The 24,258-nt window shown below is 42.2% G+C and overlaps 1 protein-coding gene across 2 annotated transcripts in view; it reads left to right on the top strand.

Annotated features, from left to right (window-relative positions):
- LOC311117474 (ubiquitin-conjugating enzyme E2 E2-like) overlaps nucleotides 1–24,258 on the top strand; it is an 85,471-nt gene that overhangs the window by 59,184 nt on the left and 2,029 nt on the right. Inside the window, exons 3-5 of one of the 2 annotated variants that reach the window (XM_084157527.1) lie at nucleotides 2,901–2,951; nucleotides 23,149–23,281; nucleotides 23,680–23,827. In XM_084157527.1, coding sequence (XP_084013653.1) covers nucleotides 2,901–2,951; nucleotides 23,149–23,281; nucleotides 23,680–23,827 — 332 coding nt within the window. The remainder of the gene's footprint in view (nucleotides 1–2,900; nucleotides 2,952–23,148; nucleotides 23,282–23,679; nucleotides 23,828–24,258) is intronic. The other variant, XM_084157526.1, reaches the window with a different exon arrangement.

Raw genomic sequence — 24,258 nt, 5'->3', positions numbered from 1 at the left:
CATGGAGGAATGGGCCAAAATACCAGCAACAGTGTGTGAAAACCTTGTGAAGACTTACAGAAAACGTTTGACCTGTGTCATTGCCAACAAAGGGTATATAACAAAGTATTGAGAAACTTTTGTTATTGACCAAATACTTATTTTCCACCATAATTTCCAAATAAATTCATAAAAAATCCTACAGTGTGATTTTCTGGATTTTTTTCCCCTCATTTTGTCTGTCATAGTTGACATCTACCTATGATGAAAATTACAGGCCTCTCTCATCTTTTTAAGTGGGAGAACTTGCACAATTGGTGGCTGACTAAATACTTTTTTTCCCCACTGTATGTCAATATAGGACTCGTTTTACTGTGGATATAGATACTTTTGTACCTGTTTCCTCCAGCATCTTCACAAGGTCCTTTGCTGTTGTTCTGGGAATGATTTACACTTTTCGCACCAAAGTACGTTCATCTCTAGGAGACACTCCTTCCTGAGTGCTATGACGGCTGCGTGGTCCCATGGTGTTTATACTTGCGCACTATTGTTTGTACAGATGAACGTGGTACCTTCAGGCGTTTGGGAATTGCTCCCAAGGATGAACGAGGTCTACTATTTTTTTCCTGAGGTCTTGGCTGATTTCTTTTGATTTTCCCATGATGTCAAGCAAAGAGGCACTGAGTTTGAGTTTGAAGGTAGGCCTTGAAATACATCCACAGCTACACCTCCAATTGACTCAAATTATGTCAATTAGCCTATTATAAGCTTCTAAAGCCATGACATCATTTTCTAGAATTTTCCAAGCTGTTTAAAGGCACAGTCAACTTAGTGAAGTCAACAAGTCAGAAGTCAACACAGTCAACTTCTGACCTACTGGAATTGTGATACAGTGAATTATAAGTGAAATAATCTGTCTGTAAACAATTGTTGGAAAAATGACTTGTGTCATGCACAAAGTAGATGTCCTAACCAACTTGCCAAAACGATAGTGTGTTAACAAGAAATTTGTGGAGTGGTTGAAAAACGAGTTTTCATGACTCCAACCTAAGTGTATGTAAACTTCCGACTTCAACTGTATATGTTTGTGCTCAACCTGTTTTACTATCTCAGTCTCGATCCTTTGGTAAAATTAGCCTTCTGGACATTTTGGTTGTCTGCCATGAAAATGTACAGTGGGGAGAACAAGTATTTGATACACTGCCGATTTTGCAGGTTTTCCTACTTACAAAGCATGTAGAGGTCTGTAATTTTTATCATAGGTACACTTCAACTGTGAGAGACGGAATCTAAAACAAAAATCCAGAAAATCACATTGTATGATTTGTAAGTAATTAATTTGCATTTTATTGCATGACATAAGTATTTGATACATCAGAAAAGCAGAACTTAATATTTGGTACAGAAACCTTTGTTTGCAATTACAGAGATCATACGTTTCCTGTAGGTCTTGACCAGGTTTGCACACACTGCAGCAGGGATTTTGGCCCACTCCTCCATACAGACCTTCTCCAGATCCTTCAGGTTTCGGGGCTGTCGCTGGGCAATACGGACATTCAGCTCCCTCCAAAGATTTTCTATTGGGTTCAGGTCTGGAGACTGGCTAGGCCACTCCAGGACCTTGAGATGCTTCTTACGGAGCCACTCCTTAGTTGCCCTGGCTGTGTGTTTCAGGTCGTTGTCATGCTGGAAGACCCAGCCACGACCCATCTTCAATGCTCTTACTGAGGGAAGGAGGTTGTTGGATCTCGCGATACATGGCCCCATCCATCCTCCCCTCAATATGGTGCAGTCGTCCTGTCCCCTTTGCAGAAAAGCATCCCCAAAGAATGATGTTTCCACCTCCAGGCTTCACGGTGGGGATGGTGTTCTTGGGGTTGTACTCATCCTTCTTCTTCCTCCAAACACGGCGAGTGGAGTTTAGACCAAGAATATCTATTTTTGTCTCATCAGACCACATGACCTTCTCCCATTCCTCCTCTGGATCATCCAGATGGTCATTGGCAAACTTCAGACGGGCCTGGACATGCGCTGGCTTGAGCAGGAGGACCTTGCGTGTGCTGCAGGATTTTAATCCATGACGGCGTAGTGTGTTACTAATGGTTTTCTTTGAGACTGTGGTCCCAGCTCTCTTCAGGTCATTGACCAGGTCCTGCCGTGTAGTTCTGGGCTGATCCCTCACCTTCCTCATGATCATTCATGCCCCACGAGGTGAGATCTTGCATGGAGCCCCAGACCGAGGGTGATTGACCGTCATCTTGAACTTCTTCCATTTTCTAATAATTGCGCCAACAGTTGTTGCCTTCTCACCAAGCTGCTTGCCTATTGTCCTGTAGCCCATCCCAGCCTTGTGCAGGTCTATATTTTTATCCCTGATGTCCTTACACAGCTCTCTGGTCTTGGCCATTGTGGAGAGGTTGGAGTCTGTTTGATTGAGTGTGTGGACAGGTGTCTTTTATACAGGTAACGAGTTCAAACAGGTGCAGTTAATACAGGTAATGAGTGGAGAACAGGAGGGCTTCTTAAAGAAAAACTAACAGGTCTGTGAGAGCCGGAATTCTTACTGGTTGGTAGGTGATCAAATACTTATGTCATGCAATAAAATGCAAATTAATTACTTAAAAATCATACAATGTGATTTTCTGGAAATTTTTTTCTGAATTTTTAGATTCCGTCTCTCACAGTTGAAGTGTACCTATGATAAAAATTACAGACCTCTACATGCTTTGTAAGTAGGAAACACTGCCGATTTTGCAGGTTATCAAATACTTGTTCTCCCCACTGTATCTTGTTCCCATAGCCCCCCCCCCCCCCCCCCAAACTACTTCCTGCGGCTATGCTTGTTCCATATTAGTTATCTGCTGTAAGAATCAAGACCATGTAAGTAATTATATAATTTTAATTTTTGTGCGTTATTTCAGAATTCAGAAGGAGTTGGCTGACATTACTTTGGATCCGCCACCGAACTGCAGGTAGGCTTGTTGTATGTATGTATGTATGTATGTATGTATGAATGTGTGTGTGTGTCGCGGCATGTGCGACACGATGCACACAGTTCTTCTGACGTGTCCTGGAAGGCCAGTAAAGTGGTAAAGAAGAGATGTGCTTAGTTCGAGCCTGTAGCAATACAACACACACACACACACACACTAAATCTATGGAGACAGGAGATATAAAAGCAGTTCCTTGTCATGTGCTAATGAACCTTGAAGGCCACTTCAGAAAGTGTTCATACCCCTTGACTTGTGTTACAGCGTGAATTCAAAATGGATTAAATATTTATTTTTCTCACCGATCTACACACAATACCTCATGATGAGAAAGTGAAAACATGTTTTTAGAATTTTTTAAAAAGAAATACAGAAATATCAAATTTACATAAGTATTCACACCCCTGAGTCAATACTTTGTAGAAGCAACTTTGGCGGCGATTACAGCTCTGAGTCCTTTTGGGTAAGTCTAAGAGCTTTGCACACATGGATTGTACAATATTTGCACATTATTCTTTTAAAAATTCTTCAAGCTCTGTCAAGTTGGTTGTTGATCATTTACTAGTCATTTTCCTCGTGGTGAAATCCCTGAGCAGTTTCCTTCCTCTCCAGCAACTGAGTTAGGAAGGATGCCTGTATCTTAGTATTGACTGGGTGCATTGATACATCATCCAAAGTGTAATTAATAACTTCACCATGCTCAAAGGGATATGTCTGCTATCTACCAATAGCTGCCCTTCTTTGCGAGGCATTGAAAAACCTCCCTAGTGTTTGGTTGAATCTGTGCTTGAAACTCACTACTCAATTGAGGGACCTTACAATTATCTGTATGTGTGGGGTACAGAGATGGGGTAGTCATAAAAAAAATCATGTTAACCACTAATATTGAACACGTAATATGTTAAGCACATTTTTACACCTGAACTAATTTAGGCTTCCCATAACCAAGGAGTTGAATACTTATTGACTCAAGACATTTCAGCTTTACATTTTTTATTAATAAAAAACTCATTCTACAAACAAAATTCTGCTTTGACATTATGGGGTATTGTGTGTAGATCAGTGACACAATCGCAATTTAATCCATTTTAAAGTCAGGCTGTAACAACAAAATGTGGAAAAAATAAAGAATTGACTGCTGTTGTGATGCAGTCAGTCTACACTCCCTATAGTGAACTGTGGGTCATGATGATCCTGTCTAGACCTTGAGAGGTGAGCTGATTGCATGTTGGAGCAGCTCTCCAGACCACAAGTTACAGACACACCTGTTCCATAACAGAAATGTAGCTAGCCGATGACCCTGGCATATGACTGCTATGGATTCAATCAACATGTCAGCGAGTAATGCTATGTTTTGAGCTTTTTACACTGCAGCTGAAAAGGACCATGAACAAAGGAATTATGAGAGAGAGAGAGAGATATGCTCACTTTGCTAAGTAGCTGAAAAGTTGTATTTATTTTTGTACATTCTATATTTTGTATGCTTCATTGAACAGAGTCTGTTCATTTGGGTATGACTAGGGGCTAGGCCAGAGAGCTAGGCTGATGCCTTGCAGATGTGTGCCGGATTACTCATTAATGAATCTGTCTGTGGGGTGTTTCTGATGGAAGGATTCCATTATTCCCTTTTTCGCATTATTGAGATGGGCCGTACTGCACTGGCCTGGTTATGGATCCACCATAGTTGCTGGAGCCATGATGCAAATGACAATGTGAAAAGAAAAGATCTGAGTCAACCCAGTAGGCATACAGTGTAGTGTGAAAAAGGCATTTATGGCCTTGGACCTATCTTTAGATGCTCTTTGCATGAGGTAATTAGATAGTGGTTTTAATGAACCTGTCTAAGTCAGTTTCCCTGAACTGGATGTTTCTTGCCATAGCAAGCATGTCATGTTTTCTAATGGGCACTACATGGCAAGTTCCTCAGATGCCATTCATCAAAAGCTAATTATACTTGACATGGAATGCCACACACACACACACACACCCCAGCCTTGTTTTATTTTTAAACTGTCTTGTCGTCGTCATACTGCAAACATCACACACTCGTTTCCTTCCCCATCTCTCTCTCGCTCACCTTAATTTGTTTTCCTCCTTCCTTCCCCTCTCCGCTTGCTCTTTGGCTATTGCTCCCTTGCACTTTTTTTTCTAGCACTCGTTTTCCTTACTTTGACAAACACACTCTCTATCTCCCTCCCTCTCTCCCTGTCCCTCCTTTCAGGATGTAGCCACTGGGTGTCTGGCCTTGCGGTGGCGTCTCGCTGGATTCCTGACATTCTCAGAGTTAGGGCTCATGGCAGTAATTGAACGTTGAAAGCTTGTACAGTGTGTGTGTATATATAATTGCTCTGTGACTGTGATAGTGGTAAAATAAATACAAAAAGGTGCAGCGAAATGTTGTTTTACAGGGTCTGCTATAGTAGTACAGCGCCTCTGGAGCAAATTAGGGTTAAGTGCCTTGCTCAAGGGCTCATACAGCTTTTCACCTTGTCGGCTCGGGTATTCTAACCAGTGACCTTTCGGTTAGTGGCCCAACGCTCTAACTGCTAGGCTACCTGCCGCCCTAAGCTTACAGAACCTGATATTCCCTGGCAGTCTTCCAAGTACTAACCAAGCCCGACCCTGCTTACCTTCCGAGATCGGAAAACTGTGGATTCCAATTGTTGTTCATGCCTCTTACTCTCCCCCTCACTGTGTAGCCCCAGCATCAACTGCTGGCTAATGAGTGTTTTGTGTGTGTGTGTGCCTCTAAAGATATTTTCAATTCAGGAAGTGTGCCAGTAGTTATTGTAATCCATCTGAGGTGCATGTGATTCTTTGTTTACTCCCTCTAGTCTACTCTGAGCTAATGTTTCGATTGAGAGCCAAGGATTTTTTCTCCTTCTCTTATCCCATAACAGTCCTAAGCCCTATCTAAGCCGGGGGCAGGGGGGATTGTTTTAAGAAGGTTATATCAAGGACCATTTAGCTATTTGATTTAGAATTTTAAGACCCTTTACTGCTATTAGCCCATACAATAGCATTGAATAACAGATTCACTACGTGGATAGTCCCAAAACCAAATCTAAAGGAAGTTTGTTCTGAGGTGTCTGTCTTATATCTGAGATATATATATATATATATATATATATATAAGAAAGATCAGGAAACAGTAATATTTTTTAAAACATGTATTTAACCCCTTAGTTTTGGCACTGAACAGTCTCCATATATACTTCCATACATGTTTTTGTAGGCCAAACCGTTCTCATAAAATCGTCTGTAGTGTCCGAAGACAAACACCGCTCTAGCTCTGTCACATTTCACTTCAGATGCGGAAGTGCCACATCGGCAAAAACATACACTACCAGTCAAAAGTTTGGACACACCTACTCATTCAAGGGTTTTTCTTTTCTTTTTACTATTTTCTACATTGGAGAATAATAGTGAAGACATCAAAACTATGAAATGACACATATGGAATCATCTAGTAACCAAAAAAGTGTTAAACAAATCAAAATATGTTATATTTGAGATTCTTCAAATAGCCACCCTTTGCCTTGATGACAGCTTTGCACACTCTTGGCATTCTCTCGACCAGCTTCATGAGGTAGTCACCTGGAATGCATTTCAATTAACAGGTGTGCCTTGTTAAAAGGTAATTTGTGGAATTTCTTTCCTTCTTAATGTGTTTTAGCCAATCAGTTGTGTTGTGACAAGGTAGGGGGGGTATACAGAAGATAGCCCTATTTGGTAAAAGACCAATTCCATATTATGGCAAGAACAGCTCAAATAAGCAAAGAGAAACGACAGTCCATCATTACTTTAAGACATGAACGTCAGTCAGTACAGTACAGTGCAGTCGCAAAAACCATCAAGCGCTATGATGAAACTGGCTCTCATGAGGACCGCCACAGGAATGGAAGACCCAGAGTTACCTCTGCTGCAGAGGATAAGTTCATTAGAGTTACCAGCGTCAGAAATTGCAGCCCAAATAAATGCTTCACAGAGTTCAAGTAACAGACACATCTCAACATCAAAATACAATATACACATTAAACTTCACATCCATATACACGTTATCATACAATACATGAAAAGCAAAACACAATCATAAACACACATTCTTCAGTAAAAAGGTCCCCTGATAGCAGTCTGAAAAGCCATAGAACATTTTGGTAGATCGTTTATTATTTTGAGGAAGTGTTAACTCCAAACACATTTTTGTTAATAGCAGCTGTTTAAACAAAGGTTAGCCATGTGTTGGCAAAAAGTAAGGGCTCTATTCAATCTGTATCGCTGAAGTGTTACAGATTGAGCGATAGAAATGTAAAGGTAATTTTCCAATTGAGCCGACATATGCATGAATGCAGTCTCCACTGACGCGAGAACATTGCCACACATTAATGCTGAACTTCCACGATACGGATTGAATAGAGACAAGAAAGAAAGCATACCAGCAGCCTGCAGCACTTCCCGTGACTGGTACTCACGGGTGCTTTTTCAAAGCCTATGTCAGATACTCCAGTGAGTGTAATTTTGCTCGATATTAGGATTTGAGAAATAACGTTGACGTCATGAAACATTTTTTTGTCCTATTTTCTACTGTAGGTATGTAATTCAAAATGTGTTTATTCTGTTGCTAGCTATATTTATAAAAATATTGAAATAAAGAATTCCACTTTTTTAAATATATTTATATACAGTGCCTTCGGAAAGTATTCAGACCCCTTGACTTTTTCCACATTTTGTTAGGTTACAGCCTTATTCTAAAATTGATTAAATTGTTTTTTCCCTCAATCTGCACACAATACCCCACCCATAATGACAAAGTAAAAACAGGAAATATCACATTTACATAAGTATTCAGACCTTTTACTCAGTACTTTGTTGAAGCACCTTTGGCAGCGATTACAGCCTCGAGTCTTCTTGGGTATGACGCTACAAGCTTGGCACACCTGTATTTGGGGAGTTTCTCCCATTCTTCTCTGCAGATCCTCTCAAGCGCTGTCAGGTTGGATGGGGAGTGTTGCTGCACAGCTATTTTCAGGTCTCTCCAGAGATGTTCGATCAGGTTCAAGTCCGGGCTCTGGCTGGGCCACTCGACATTCAGAGACTTGGCTGTGTGCTTAGGGTCATTGTCCTGTTGGAAGGTGAACCTTCGCCCCAGTCTGAGGTCCTGAGCGCTCTGGAGCAGGTTTTCATCATGGATCTCTCTGTACACTACCGGTCAAAAGTTTTAGAACACCTACTGATTCAAGGGTTTTTCTTTATTTGTAATATTTTCTACATTGTAGAATAATAGTGAAGACATCAAAACTATGAAATAACACATATGGAATCATGTAGTAACCAAAAAAGTGTTGAACAATTCAAAATATATTTTATATTTGAGATTCTTCAAATAGTCACCCTTTGCCTTGATGACAGCTTTGCACACTCTTGGCATTCTCTCAACCAGCTTCATGAGGTAGTCACCTGGAATGCATTTCAATTAACAGGTGTGCCTTCTTAAACGTTTATTTGTTGAATTTATTTCCTTAATGCGTTTGAGCCAATCAGTTGTGTTGTGACAAGGTAGGGGGGTTATACAGAAGATAGCCCTATTTGGTAAAATACCAAGTCCATATTATGGCAAGAACAGCTCAAATAAGCAAAGAGAAACGACAGTCCATCATTACTTTAAGACATGAAGGTCAGTCAATACGGAATATTTCAAGAACTTTGAAAGTTTCTTCAAGTGCAGTCGGAAAAACCATCAAGCACTATGATGAAACTGGCTCTCATGAGGACCGCCACAGGAATGGAAGACCCAGAGTTACCTCTGCTGCAGAGGATAAGTTCATTAGAGTTACCAGCCTCAGAAATTGCAGCCCAAATAAATGCTTCACATAGTTCAAGTAACAGACACATCTCAACATCAACTGTTCAGAGGAGACTGTGTGAATCAGGCCTTCATGGTCGAATTATAGAAAATAAACCACTAATAAAGGACACCAATAAGAAGAAGAGACTTGCTTGGGCCAAGAAACACGAGCAATGGACATTAGACTGGTGGAAATGTGTCCTTTGGTCTGGAGTCCAAATTTGAGATTTTTGGTTTCAACCGCCGTGTCTTTGTGAGATGTGGGGTGGGTGAACTGATGATCTCTGCATGTGTATTTTCCACCGTAAAGCATGGAGGAGGAGGTGTTATGGTGTGGGGGTGCTTTGCTGGTGACACTGTCTGTGATTTATTTAGAATTCAAGGTACACTTAACCAGCATGGATACCACAGCATTCTGCAGCGATACGCCATCCCATCTGGTTTGGGCTTAGTGGGACTATCATTTGTTTTTCAACAGGACAATGACCCAACACACCTCCAGGCTATGTAAGGGATATTTTACCAAGAAGGAGAGTTATGGAGTGCTGCATCAGATGACCTGGCCTCCACAATCCCCCGACCTCAACCAAATGGAGATGATTGGGATGAGTCGGACCGCAGACTGAAGGAAAAGCAGCCAACAAGTGCTCAGCATATGTGGGAACTCCTTCAAGACTGTTGGAAAAGTGCCAAGAGTGTGCAAAGCTGTCATCAAGGCAAAGGGTGGCTACTTTGAAGAATCTCAAATCTCAAAAATATTTTGATTTGTTTAACACTTATTTGGTTACTTCATGATTCCATATGTGTTATTTCATAGTTTTCATGTCTTCACTATTATTCTACAATGTATAAAATATAAAAAAATAAAGAAATACCCTTGAATGAGTAGGTGTTCTAAAACTTTTGACCGGTAGTGTACGTTGCTCCGTTCATCTTAGCCTCGATTTTACAGCGCTCTAACAAATTGTACTATTATGTGTGTTTTTCCGCGTTATTTGTAATTTATTTTGTACATAATGTTTCTGCCATCGTCTCTAATAACCAAAAAGAGCTTCTGGATATCAGGACAGCGATTACTCACCTCATATTGGACAAAGATTTTTTCTTCAACGAGGCGGCCGCAAAGGATATCCTACAGACACCCGACAAGGCCCAAATCCCCGTCATTCACATGAGGAAGAGACAGAGATATCGTGGACGTAGGTCGGGGTGCCTTGTAAGGATCCGACGGCGAGCGAGTAAACTGCCTCTCCCATCAATCAAGATTACGGTTATCCTACCAACGGGACATTAAAAACTGTAATATCTTATGTTTCACCGAGTCGTGGCTGAACGATGACATGGACAACATACAGCTAGCGGGCTATACGCTACATCGGCAGGATAGAACGGCTGACTCCGGTAAGACAAGGGGTGGCGGTCTGTGTATATTTGTAAACAACAGCTGGTGCACAAAATCAAATACTAAGGAAGTCTCGAGGTTTTGCTCGCCTGAGGTAGAGTATCTCATGATAAGCTGTAGACCACACTATTTACCAAGAGAGTTTTCATCTATATTTTTCATAGCTGTCTATTTACCACCACAAACCAATGCTGGAATTTAAGATTGCACTGAATGAGCTGTATAAGGCCATAAATCAACAGGAAAACGCTCATCCAGAGGCAGCGCTCCTAGTGGCCGGGGACTTTAATGCAGGGACACTTAAATCCGTTCTACCTAATTTCTACCAGCATGTTAAATGTGCAACCAGAGGAAAAAAAACTCTAGACCACCTTTACTCCACACACAGAGACTCATACAAAGCTCTCCCTCGCCCTCCATTTAGCAAATCTGACCATAACTCTATCCTCCTGATTCCTGCTTATAAGCAAAAACTAAAGCAGGAAGCACCAGTGACTTGGTTAATAAAAAAGTGGTCAGATGGCGCAGATGCTGAGCTACAGGACTGTTTTGCTAGCACAGGCTGGAACATGTTCCGGGATTCTTCAGATAGCATTGAGGAGTACACCACATCAGTCACTGGCTTCATCAATAAGTGCATCGATGATGTCGTCCCCACAGTGACCGTACGTACATACCCCAACCAGAAGCCATGGATTACAGGAAACATCCGTACTGAGCTAAAGGGTAGAGCTGCCGCTTTCAAGGAGCGGGACTCTAACCCGGAAGCTTATAAGAAATCCCGCTATGCCCTCCGACGAACCATCAAACAGGCAAAGAGTCAACACAGGACTAAGATTGAATCGTACTACACCGGCTCTGACGCTCGTCGGATGTGGCAAGGCTTGAAAACTATTACAGACTACAAAGGGAAGCACAGCCGCGAGCTGCCCAGTGACACAAGACTTCCAGACGAGCTAAACCACTTCTATGCTCGTTCGAGGCAAGCAACACTGAAGCATGCATGAGAGCACCAGCTGTTCCAGATGACTATGTGATCACGCTCTCTGTAGCCGATGTGAGTAAGACTTTTAAGCAGGTCAACATTCACAAGGCGCAGGGCCAGACGGATTACCAGGACGTGTACTCCGAGCATTTGCTGACCAACTGGCAAGTGTCTTCACTGACATTTTCAACATGTCCCTGACTGAGTCTGTAATACCAACATGTTTCAAGCAGACCACCATAGTCCCCGTGCCCAAGGACACTAAGATAACCTGCCTAAATGACTACCGACCCGTAGCACTGACGTCTGTAGCCACGAAGTGCTTTGAAAGGCTGGTCATGGATCACATCAACACCATTATCCCAGAAATCCTAGACCCACTCCAATTTGCATACCGCCCCAACAGATCCACAGATGATGCAAACTCTATTGCACTCCACACTGCTCTTTCCCACCTGGACAAGAGGAACACCTACGTGGGAATGCTATTCATTGACTACAGCTCAGCATTCAACACCATAGTGCCCTCAAAGCTCATCACTAAGCTAAGGATCCTGGGACTAAACACCTCCCTCTGCAACTGGATCCTGGACTTCCTGACGGGCCGCCCCCAGGTGGTAAGGGTAGGTAACAACACATCTGCCACACTGATCCTCAACACGGGGGCCCCTCAGGGGTGCGTGCTCAGTCCCCTCCTGTACTCCCTGTTCACCCATGACTGCATGGCCAGGCACGACTCCAACACCATCATTAAGTTTGCCGACTACACAACAGTGGTAGGCCTGATCACCGACAACGATGAGACAGCCTATAGGGAGGAGGTCAGATACCTGGCCGTGTGGTGCCAGGATAACAACCTCTCCCTCAACGTGACCAAGACAAAGGAGATGATTGTGGACTACAGGAAAGAAAAGAGGACTGAGCACGCCCCCATTCTCATCGACAGGGCTGTAGTGGAACAGGTTGAGAGCTTCAAGTTCCTTGGTGTCCACATCCCCAACGAACTATCATGGTCCAAACACACCAAGACAATCGTGAAGAGGGCACGACAAAGCCTATTCCCCCTCAGCAGACTGAAAAGATTTGGCATGGGTCCTCAGATCCTCAAAAAATTCTACAGCTGCACCATCGAGAGTATCCTGACTGGTTGCATCACCGCCTGGTATGGCAACTGCTTGGCCTCTGACCGCAAGGCACTACAGAGGGTAGTGCGTACGGCCCAGTACATCACTGGGGCCAAGCTTCCTACCATCCATGACCTCTAAACCAGGCGGTGTCAGAGGAAGGCCCTCAAAATTGTCAAAGACTCCAGCCACCCTAGTCATAGACTGTTCTCTCTGCTACCGCACGGCAAGCGGTACCGGAGTGCCAAGTCTAGGTCCAAAAGACTTCTCAACAGCTTCTACCCCCAAGCCATAAGACTCCTGAACAGCTAATCATGGCTACCCAGACTATTTGCACTGCCCCCCACCCCCACCCCCCACGCCATATTTTTACGCTGCTGCTGCTCTGTTAATTATTTATGCATAGTCACTTTAACTCTACCCACATGTACATATTACTTCAACTACCTCAACTAGCCGGTGCCCCCGCACATTGACTCTGCACCGGTACCCCCCTGTATATATAGCCTCCCTATTTTACTTCTGCTCTTTTTTTCTCAACACTTTTTTGTTATTTTATTTTACATTTTTTATAAAAATAAATGCACTGTTGGTTAAGGGCTGTAAGTAAGCATTTCACTGTAATGTCTGCACCTGTTGTATTCGGCGCATGTGGCCAATAAAATTTGATTTGATTTGATACTGACTAGTCTCCCAGTCCCTGCCGCTGAAAAACAACCCCACAGCATGATGCTTGGTTTCATCAGACCAGATAATCTTGTTTCTCATGGTCTGAGAGTCCTTTAGGTGCCTTTTTGCAAACTCCTAGCGCGCTGCCATGTGCCTTTTACTGAGGAGTGGCTTCTGTCAGCGTGACCATTGGGTTCTTGGTCACCTCCCTGACCAAGGCCCTTCTCCCCTGATTGCTCAGTTTGACCGGTGGCCAGCTCTAGGAAGAGTTTTGGTGGTTCCAAACTTCTTCCATTTAAGAATTATGGAGGCCACTGTGTTCATGGGGACATTTGATGCTGCAAAACTTTTTTGGAACCCTTCCCCAGCTCTACGGACAATTCCTTCGACCTCGGCTTGGTTTTTGCTCTGACATGCACTGTCAACTGTGGGACCTTATATAGACAGGTGTGTGCCTTTCCAATCAATTGAGCTTACCACAGGTGGACTCCAATCAAGTTGTAGAAACATCTCAAGGATGATCAATGGAAACAGGATGCACCTGAGCTCAATTTCGAGTCTCATAGCAAAGGGTCTGAATACTTATGTAAATAAGGTATTTCTGTTTTTTTATTTTTTATAAATGTGCAAATATTTCTAAAAACCTGTTCACTTTGTCATAATTGGGTATTGTGTGTAGATTGCTGAGGATTTTTTTATTTAATCAATTTTAGAATAAGGCTGTAACTTAACAAAATGTGGAAAAAGTCAAGGGGTCTGAATACTTTACGAAGGCACTGTATGTGTATATATGTATAGGTGTGTGTATGTGTGTGTGTGTGTATATATATATATATATATATATATATATATATATATATATATATATATATACACACACATACAACAGTCTGTTTCTGACCGTTTGAGCAGACACATGCACATTTGTGGCCTGCTGGAGGTCATTTTGCAGGGCTCTGGCAGTGCTCCTCCTGCTCCTCCTTGCACAAAGGCGGAGGTAGCAGTCCTGCTGCTGGGTTGTTGCCCTCCTACGGCCTCCTCCACGTCTCCTGATGTACTGGCCTGTCTCCTGGTAGCGCCTCCATGCTCTGGACACTACGCTGACAGACACAGCAAACCTTCTTGCCACAGCTCGCATTGATGTGCCATCCTGGATGAGCTGCACTACCTGAGCCACTTGTGTGGGTTGTAGATTCCGTCTCATGCTACCACTAGAGTGAAAGCACCGCCAGCATTCAAAAGTGACCAAAACATCAGCCAGGAAGCATAGGAACTGAGAAGTGGTCTGTGGTCACCACCTGCAAAACCAGTCCTTTATTGGGGGTGTCTTGCTAATTGCCTATAATTTCCACCTGTTGTCTATTCCATTTGCACAACAGCATGTGAAATTTATTGTCAATCAGTGTTGCTTCCTAAGTGGACAGTTTGATTTCACAGAAGTGTGATTGGCAAGTATTTGATACACTGCCGATTTTGCAGGTTTTCCTACTTACAAAGCATGTAGAGGTCTGTAATTTTTATCATAGGTACACTTCAACTGTGAGAGACGGAATCTAAAACAAAAATCCAGAAAATCACATTGTATGATTTTTAAGTAATTAATGTGCATTTTATTGCGTGACATAAGTATTTGATCACCTACCAACCAGTAAGAATTCCGGCTCTCACAGACCTGTTAGTTTTTCTTTAAGAAGCCCTCCTGTTCTCCACTCATTACCTGTATTAACTGCACCTGTTTGAACTCATTACCTGTATAAAAGACACCTGTCCACACACTCAATCAAACAGACTCCAACCTCTCCACAATGGCCAAGACCAGAGAGCTGTGTAAGGATATCAGGGATACAATTGTAGACCTGCACAAGGCTGGGATGGGCTACAGGACAATAGGCAAGCAGCTTGGTGAGAAGGCAACAACTGTTGGCGCAATTATTAGAAAATGGAAGAAGTTCAAGATGACGGTCAATCACCCTCGGTCTGGGGTTCCATGCAAGATCTCACCTCTTGGGGCATCAATGATCATGAGGAAGGTGAGGGATCAGTCCAGAACTACACGGCAGGACCTTGTCAATGACCTGAAGAGAGCTGGGACCACAGTCTCAAAGAAAACCATTAGTAACACACTACGCCATCATGGATTAAAATCCTGCAGCGCACACAAGGTCCCCCTGCTCAAGCCAGCGCATGTCCAGGCCCGTCTGAAGTTTGCCAGTGACCATCTGGATGATCCAGAGGAGGAATGGGAGAAGGTCATGTGGTCTGATGAGACAAAAATAGAGCTTTTTGGTCTAAACTCCACTCGCCGTGTTTGGAGGAAGAAGAAGGATGAGTACAACCCCAAGAACACCTTCCCAACCGTGAAGCATGTAGGTGGAAACATCATTCTTTGGGGATGCTTTTCTGCAAAGGGGACAGGACGACTGCACCATATTGAGGGGAGGATGGATGGGGCCATGTATCGCAAGATCTTGGCCAACAACCTCCTTCCCTCAGTAAGAGCATTGAAGATGGGTCGTGGCTGGGTCTTCCAGCATGACAACGACCCGAAACACACAGCCAGGGCAACTAAGGAGTGGCTCCGTAAGAAGCATCTCAAGGTCCTGGAGTGGCCTAGCCAGTCTCCAGACCTGAACCCAATAGAACATCTTTGGAGGGAGCTGAAAGTCTGTATTGCCCAGCGACAGCCCCGAAGCCTGAAGGATCTGGAGAAGGTCTGTATGGAGGAGTGGGCCAAAATCCCTGCTGCAGTGTGTGCAAACCTGGTCAAGATCTACAGGAAATGTATGATCTCTGTAATTGCAAACAAAGGTTTCTGTACCAAATATTAAGTTCTGCTTTTCTGATGTATCAAATACTTATGTCATGTAATAAAATGCAAATTAATTACTTAAAATTCATACAATGTGATTTTCTGGATTTTTGTTTTAGATTCCGTGTCTCACAGTTGAAGTGTACCTATGATAAAAATGACAGACCTCTACATGCTTTGTAAGTAGGAAAACCTGCAAAATCGGCAGTGTATCAAATACCTGTTCTCCCCACTGTATATATATATATATATATATATATATATATATATATATATATATATATATATATATATATAGTTCTCGAAAAAATTAAGAGTCCACTGCAGATTTTTCTTAAATCGGCATCTCTACATGTATGACAGCTTTCCATTCCAGTGTCTGTTGAATTCCAACACAGGCACACCTCATTCTACTGAATTAGGTACTGATTAGGTGATCACATGAACCAAATCTTATTTAACGAGGAAAAGTATAAAATCCACTGCTGTGGTCATCACTATCCTCTTGCAATAGGACCAGCTGGATGGCAAAAACAGTGCTAATAGTACCTCAAAAGTAATATTAATCAAAAAATAACTATTGACCATGCCTAAAGTTTTGAGTGAGGAAAAGAAGGGTTCAATTCTGGCTTTACTGGCAGAGGGATACAGTGAGTGTCAGGTTGCTTCCATCCTTAAAATTTCAAAGACGGCGGTTCATAAGAACAAGGTCAAGCAGCAGACATTGGGGACAACAAAGCTACAGACTGGCAGAGGGCGAAAACGACTCTCTACTGACCGGGATGACCGCCAACTCATTCGAATGTCACTCAACAACCGTAGGATGACGTCAAGTGACCTACAAAAAGAATGGCAAACGGCAGCTGAGGTGAAGTGCACGGCGAGGACGGTTTGAAACAGGCTCCTAGGGGCAGGGCTGAAGTCATGCAAAGCTAGAAAAAAGCCCTTCATCAATGAGAAGCAAAGAAGAGCCAGGCTGAGGTTTGCAAAAGACCATTAGGATTGGGCCATAGAGGACTGGAGTAAGGTCATCTTCTCTGATGAGTCCAATTTTCAGCTTTGCCCAACACCTGGTCGTCTAATGGTTAGACGGAGACCTGGAGAGGCCTACAAGCCACAGTGTCTCGCACCCACTGTGAAATTTGGTGGAGGATCTGTAATGATCTGGGGGTGCTTCAGCAATGCTGGAATCAAGCAGACATGAATTAAGCCACGTACAAGGTTGTCCTGGAAGAAAACGTACTTCCTTTTGCTCTGACATTGTTCCCCAACTCTGAGGATTGTTTTTTCCAGCAGGACAATGCGCCATGCCACACAGCCAGTTCAATCAAGGTGTGGATGGAGGACCACCAGATCAAGACCCTGTCATGGCCAGCCCAATCTCCAGACCTGAACCCCATTGAAAACTTCTGGAATGTGATCTTGAGGAAGATGGATGGTCACAAGCCATCAAACAAAGCCGAGCTGCTTGAATTTTTGCGCCAGGAGTGGCATAAATTCACCCAACATCAATGTGAAAGACGCATGAAAGCTGTGATTGAAAATCTGGGTTATTCCACCAAATATTGATTTCTGAACTCTTCCTTAGTTAAAACATTAGTATTGTGTTGTTTAAAAATGAACATGAACTTATTTTCTTTGCATTATTCGAGGTCTGACAACACTGCATCTTTTTTGTTATTTTGACCAGTTGTCATTTTCTGCAAATAAATGCTCTAAATGACAATATTTTTATTTGGAATTTGGGAGAAATGTTGTCAGTAGTTTATACAATAAAACAAAAAATGTAAGTTCACCCAAACACATACCTATAAATAGTAAAACCAGAGAAACTTATATTTTTGCAGTGGTCTCTTAATTTTTTCCAGAGCTGTGTGTGTATATATATATATATACAGTTGCGCACTTGGGCAATATATATATATACACACACACACACACGCTGACTCCCTGCAGTACCTCCGCGGACTCCCGGTTGAATACCCCTACCCTAGAGGCACCAATTCCTCCAATTTTAAAGTGCATTGGAGATCATTCCACACATAAGGTGCAAAAAAACTAAAAGTAGATCTTCCCAACTCAGTTGAGATTGAAGGGATCCACAGATATAGCCATCCCTAAGACCGGGTCTGGTATGTCATACTCTATAAGTTACCTATGAAGTAAGGTACGACGGAAGTTTATGCAGGAGGGCTTTATAAACAAAAACAGTGCAATGCATCGATCTACGACACTTTCAGGGCCAGCCTTCTTTCTGACACAGAAGGCAGTGATGTGTACTAAACCTATCGCACGTAGTAAAGAGTAGTGTGCTATGATAAACTGCGTCCAATGGCTTCAATACAGTGGCAGCTGCATTCATAATCATATAGACAATATCCCCATTGTCTATAGCCGGTATGAATGTCGACTGAATTATTTGTTTTCTCCTATTTATGGAAAGGCATGACCTATTTCTATAAAATAAGGCCATTTTAATTCTTAACTAACTCATCAACATGCTTTTTGAAAGATTAGCTTTTCATCAATCCGGGATGCCCAGATATTTATAAGCGTGGACACGATTAATGAGGGCACCATCCATGCATAAATCATCAGATACATTTGTACGTGATTTGGAGAATAACATATACTTGGTTTAACCTGCATTAAGTACCAATTTCAGTTCAACAAAGGTAGGGCACACTGTAGAAAAATGTTTTGAAACGGAAAATGAAATGAGTGTTTCTTATCCAGGTAATACAGTGCCTTCCACTAATATTGGCACCCCCTTGATAAATATGAGCAAAACGGGCTGTGAAATCTTATCTTCTTGGTCTTTCATTCAAAATATTCACAAAAATCGAACCTTTAATTGAAGTAAAATGGTTGAAAGAAATAAATGTGAAATAAATATTTTTCTCTGAAATTATTGGCAAACCTAGAAATTCTTATGAGTAAAATCTAACTGAAGTATATTCCCATTCATATTTTACGTTTTTAAGTTCACCTGAGTGATTAGGAACACTTAAGTGGTAAGCCACGACTTCCTGTTTCACTGGGGTATAAATATGAGGTGACACACAGGCCAAGTTCCCATTGTCATCCATCACTATGGGAAAGACCCGAGAATACAGTAATGATGTGCGACAAAAGGTTGTTGAACTGCACAAATCCGGAAATGGCTATAAGAAAATGGCTCAACAGTCGGAAATGCCCATTTCCACTATCAGGGCAATAATTAAGAAGTTTAAAGCAACTGTTGATGCTAACAATCGGCCTGGAAGAGGACGTGTCTCTATATTGACCCCACGCACAGTGAGGAGTGGGTTCGAGTGGCCAAAAAATCTGCAAGGATCACAGCTGGAGAATTGCAGACGATAGTTGGGTCTTGGGGTCAGAAAGTCTTCAAAACTACGATCAGATGACACCTACATAACCACAAGTTGTTTGGGAGAGTTGCTATAAAAAAGCCTTTGCTGTCATCAAACAACAAACTCAAGCGCCTACAGTTTGCCAAACGTTACTGGAACTTTCAATGGGACCGGGTGCTATGGTCAGATGAGACCAAAATAGTCCCTCCTTGGTGGTTGGATCTTCCAGCAGGACAATGATCCAAAACACACCTCAAAATCAACACAAAAATGGTTCACTGACCACAGAATCAATGTTTTGCCATGGCCATTCCAGTCCCCTGACCTAAACCCCATTGAAAACCTGTGGGATGAGCTGAAGGAGCAGAAGAGATCCTGTATGGCGGAATCGTCTCAGATCCCTTGCCATGTGTTCTCCAACCTCATTACGCATTATAGGAGAAGACTCAGAGCTGTTATCTTGGCAAAGGGAGGTTGCACAAAGTATTGAATGAAGGGTGCCAATAATTGTAGCACACACATACAGTGGGGAGAACAAGTATTTGATACACTGCCGATTTTGCAGGTTTTCCTATTTACAAAGCATGTAGAGGTCTGTCATTTTTATCATAGGTACACTTCAACTGTGAGAGACGGAATCTAAAACAAACACGGCGAGTGGAGTTTAGACCAAAAAGCTCTATTTTTGTCTCATCAGACCACATGACCTTCTCCCATTCCTCCTCTGGATCATCCAGATGGTCATTGGCAAACATCAGACGGGCCTGGACATGCGCTGGCTTGTGCAGGGGGACCTTGTGTGCGCTGCAGGATTTTAATCCATGATGGTGTAGTGTGTTACTAATGGTTTTCTTTGAGACTGTGGTCCCAGCTCTCTTCAGGTCATTGACCAGGTCCTGCCGTGTAGTTCTGGACTGATCCCTCACCTTCCTCATGATCATTGATGCCCCAAGAGGTGAGATCTTGCATGGAGCCCCAGACCGAGGGTGATTGACCGTCATCTTGAACTTCTTCCATTTTCTAATAATTGCGCCAACAGTTCTCACCAAGCTGCTTGCCTATTGTCCTGTAGCCCATCCCAGCCTTGTGCAGGTCTACATTTTTATCCCTGATGTCCTTACACAGCTCTCTGGTCTTGGCCATTGTGGAGAGGTTGGAGTCTGTTTGAGTGTGTGGACAGGTGTCTTTTATACAGGTAACGAGTTCAAACAGGTGCAGTTAATACAGGTAATGAGTGGAGAACAGGAAGGCTTCTTAAAGAAAAACGAACAGGTCTGTGAGAGCCGGAATTCTTACTGGTTGGTAGGTGATCAAATACTTATGTCATGCAATAAAATGCAAATGAATTACTTAAAAATCATACAATGTGATTTTCTGGATTTTTGTTTTAGATTCCGTCTCTCACAGTTGAAGTGTACCTATGATAAAAATTACAGACCTCTACATGCTTTGTAAGTAGGAAAACCTGCAAAATCGGCAGTGTATCAAATACTTGTTCTCCCCACTGTATTTGAGAAAAATATTAGTTTTATGATAATTCATTTTTTCTTTCAATTATTTTACTTTAATTAAAGGTTAGATTTTTGTGAATATTTTGAATGAAAGACCAAGAGGATAAACAATAAATTAAAAAAATTAAAAGCCCGTTTTGCTCATATTTACCAAGGGTGTCAATATTAGTGGAGGGCACTGTAAATACCTCCTGTTTCATTCAGTTTCCAAACGGTTTCTGGCAGATGGGTTCCCCCTCTTAACACCTCTTCAGTTTATGATGATTCATTCTGATTCATATCCCCGGGTGGTTTTGCTCTATGCGTCTCCTGAAGGCCTTGTGGGAACAGAACAGACATTTGAGATGTAGTTTATATCCAGCCAGGGAGGGAACACCTCTGGGGAAACGAGCAGAGGGAGGAAGTAAACCCACCATAAACGATCAAATGAATACCATGTTGTCTTCCCCATATTAAACATAACATCCATAGTGTTTCATGAATGAAGAAAACCTTGATGCATTCCCAATACTCCTGGGATGCTAGGTACTGTAAATGGAAAGACCACCTCGGATAGATCACTCCTAATATTCATTCTATATTCATGCAATATTCCCTTTACATTACTGATAGGAATGTTCACTCACAGAAATAGAATAGATAGTGTTATACGTTATATACTGTATCTCTGTGCGATTGCCATTATCAGGAATGGGTAGTGTTTCTTCACATAGTCTTTCAGCCGCTCTGTTGAAGTGGTGTCATTATGCTATCTGCTATCTTTTCTGTTATGACAGCCTAGTGTACATTACACTGTGTTTAGCAGCTGCTAATGGGTGAGAGATTATGTGACGACAGTCAGTACACACAAAGAAGACAGCATCTGCACTTAGACATAATCCTGGCAAGCCAAGGTGTCAAGTGAGAGTTGACCTAGTGGAGCCAGGAGTTGCATGCATTATGCTGGCCCCAGTAGAGGTTCCTCAGAGGAGGAAGGGGAGAACCATCCTCCTCAGTGAATGTAATAAAAATAAAAATTGTAAAACATTAAAAAAGTTATCCCTTTTAGATAAAACTATACTAAATATAATCACGTCACCAAATAATTGATTAAAACACACAATTTTGCAATGAAGGTCTACAGTAGCCTCAACAGCACTCTGTAGGGTAGCACCACGGTGTAGCTGGATGATAGCTCGCTACCGTCCTCCTCTGGGTACATTGACTTCAATACAAAACCTAGGAGGCTCATGGTTCTCACCCCCTTCCATAGACTTACACAGTAATTATGACAACTTCCGGAGGGTGTCCTCCAACCTATAAGAGCTCTTACAGCATGAACTGACATCATGTCCACCCAATCAAAGGATCAGAGAATGAATCTAGTACTGAAAATATAAGCTACAGCTAGCTAGCACTGCAGTGCATAAAATGTGGTGAGTAGTTGACTCAAAGAGAAAGAAAGACAATAGTTTAACAGTTTTTAACAGATTAATGTATTCCAAAATGAAGGAGAAGCAAGAGAGGGAGAGATATTTCATATTTTTATTTTCACTTTTATTTTCACGTAGCAAGTGCAGCTAGCTAGTTTATCTTACTCAAACACCCTGCTCAAACAGAGGTATGCTATGTTAGCTAGCTGGCTATGACTATCCAACACAACACTGGAAATCTTCCAAGTCAAGGTAAGCTTTTGGTTTTACTAATGTATTGTCACTGGGGCCCGCCGGTGTAAGTGCTAAACTGCTTACTGACCGTACACTGTAACATTACTGCATGATTGTAGAGGGTTTACTAACATGTTAGTTGTATTAGCTATGTTGACTATGACGTTACTTTAACTAATATGGTGACAACGATGTAGGCTGTGTGTAGCGGTTATGATATAGTTTGGCTTACATACAGCTGATGTGTTGTGCATTGAAGTCCACAACCGAAGGGAAAAGGTGAGAGGAGGAGAGCGCATAATTCGAGAAGGAATACAACATGGCTGCTATGAAAGCGTGATCAGGGGTGTATTCGTTCTGCCGATTCTGTTGAAAAACGTTTCTTAAACTGAAACAAAACGGGGATAAACATACCTGAATTTGTCCAATAGAAAGTCTTGTTTGCAACTGTTAGACTAATGATTCCACCCTATATCAGCTAGATGCAGGCAAGAGTGTGCAAGGCGGTATTAAATGTGTCACTGTCTGTCCATGTGTCACTCTGTCACCTCAAATCTCTCTCTTGACCTGTGTGCACCTACGTTATAAACTTTCATTCATAGCTTAGGTTGAAGCAACCTCATTATTTGTATAGGGAACATTTGAGTATCATGTAGTGGCCTAAACCTATCACTGTTACATTGAACTGGGTGAATGGAATATGAATGACAGTCATCCAATATGCTGTAATAGAAATAAGGCCATGCTCATGAAAGAAAGGAAAAAAAATCTTCCCTCATCTTAAACAGCACCGACCGCCACTTCATGAAACAGTGTAATGTACCTATGTTTGCAGTGCGGGTCCAAAAGGAGACAACATCTATGAGTGGAGATCCACTATCCTGGGACCACCAGGCTCTGTGTACGAGGGAGGGGTCTTCTTCCTAGATATCGCCTTCACACCAGACTACCCCTTCAAACCACCCAAGGTAAAGACTCCAGTCAAAACAGCTGACTCAAACAATGAATAGAACATTCCTCGAGATTACACAGCTATGTAGGCTACCACTTTCTCACTAGAGAAGGGAACTTGTTATTGCCATATTGACCACTGGAGGGAGCTATGGCACTTGGATTTTATTGAAATGCTGGGCCTCTAGTTCAATGCAAATTTCAAATAGTTAATGGTCAATGTAACCAAACCAACCAAACAAGACTCAAAAAGGCTTAAATGGAAATGTGGCTTCCATGATTAGACTGAACATCGGTTTCCATCCTCCAAGCAATGTTGAGTAGATTCTTTCCATGTTGCTTTCAGGATCTACCACTGTAACATAAACAACAGTCAGGGTGTATTGATATAGATCTACTTCATTTTGTTTCCTAGGTGACGTTCCGTACCAGGATCTACCACTGTAACATCAACAGTCAGGGTGTGATCTGTTTGGACATTCTGAAGGACAACTGGAGCCCCGCCCTCACCATCTCCAAGGTGCTCCTTTCCATCTGCTCCCTGCTCACTGACTGCAACCCTGGTAAGACCTAAGACACCATATACTACTATAATGTGGGTTCGATTGAAATTCATTGATTACAGTGGCTGATTTGAAGTGGATTGTAGAGTGTAATCTCAAACATTGTCATACAGTGAGGGAAAAAAGTATTTGATCCCCTGCTGATTTTGTATGTTTGCCCACTGACAAAGAAATGATCAGTCTATAATTTTAATGGTAGGTTTATTTGAACAGTGAGAGACAGAATAACAACAAATAAATCCAGAAAAACCTATGTCATAAATGTTATAAATTGATTTGCATTTTAATGAGGGAAATAAGTATTTGACCCCCTCTCAATCAGAAAGATTTCTGGCTCCCAGGTGTCTTTTATACAGGTAACGAGCTGAGATTAGGAGCACACTCTTAAAGGGAGTGCTCCTAATCTCAGCTTGTTACCTGTATAAAAGACA

This window comes from Coregonus lavaretus, assembly GCF_964263955.1.
Source record: "Coregonus lavaretus genome assembly, chromosome: 3".
NCBI classification, from domain to species: domain Eukaryota; kingdom Metazoa; phylum Chordata; class Actinopteri; order Salmoniformes; family Salmonidae; genus Coregonus; species Coregonus lavaretus.
The sequence above is the reverse complement of the archived record's forward strand: the minus strand, read 5'-3'. Positions and strand labels throughout refer to the sequence as shown.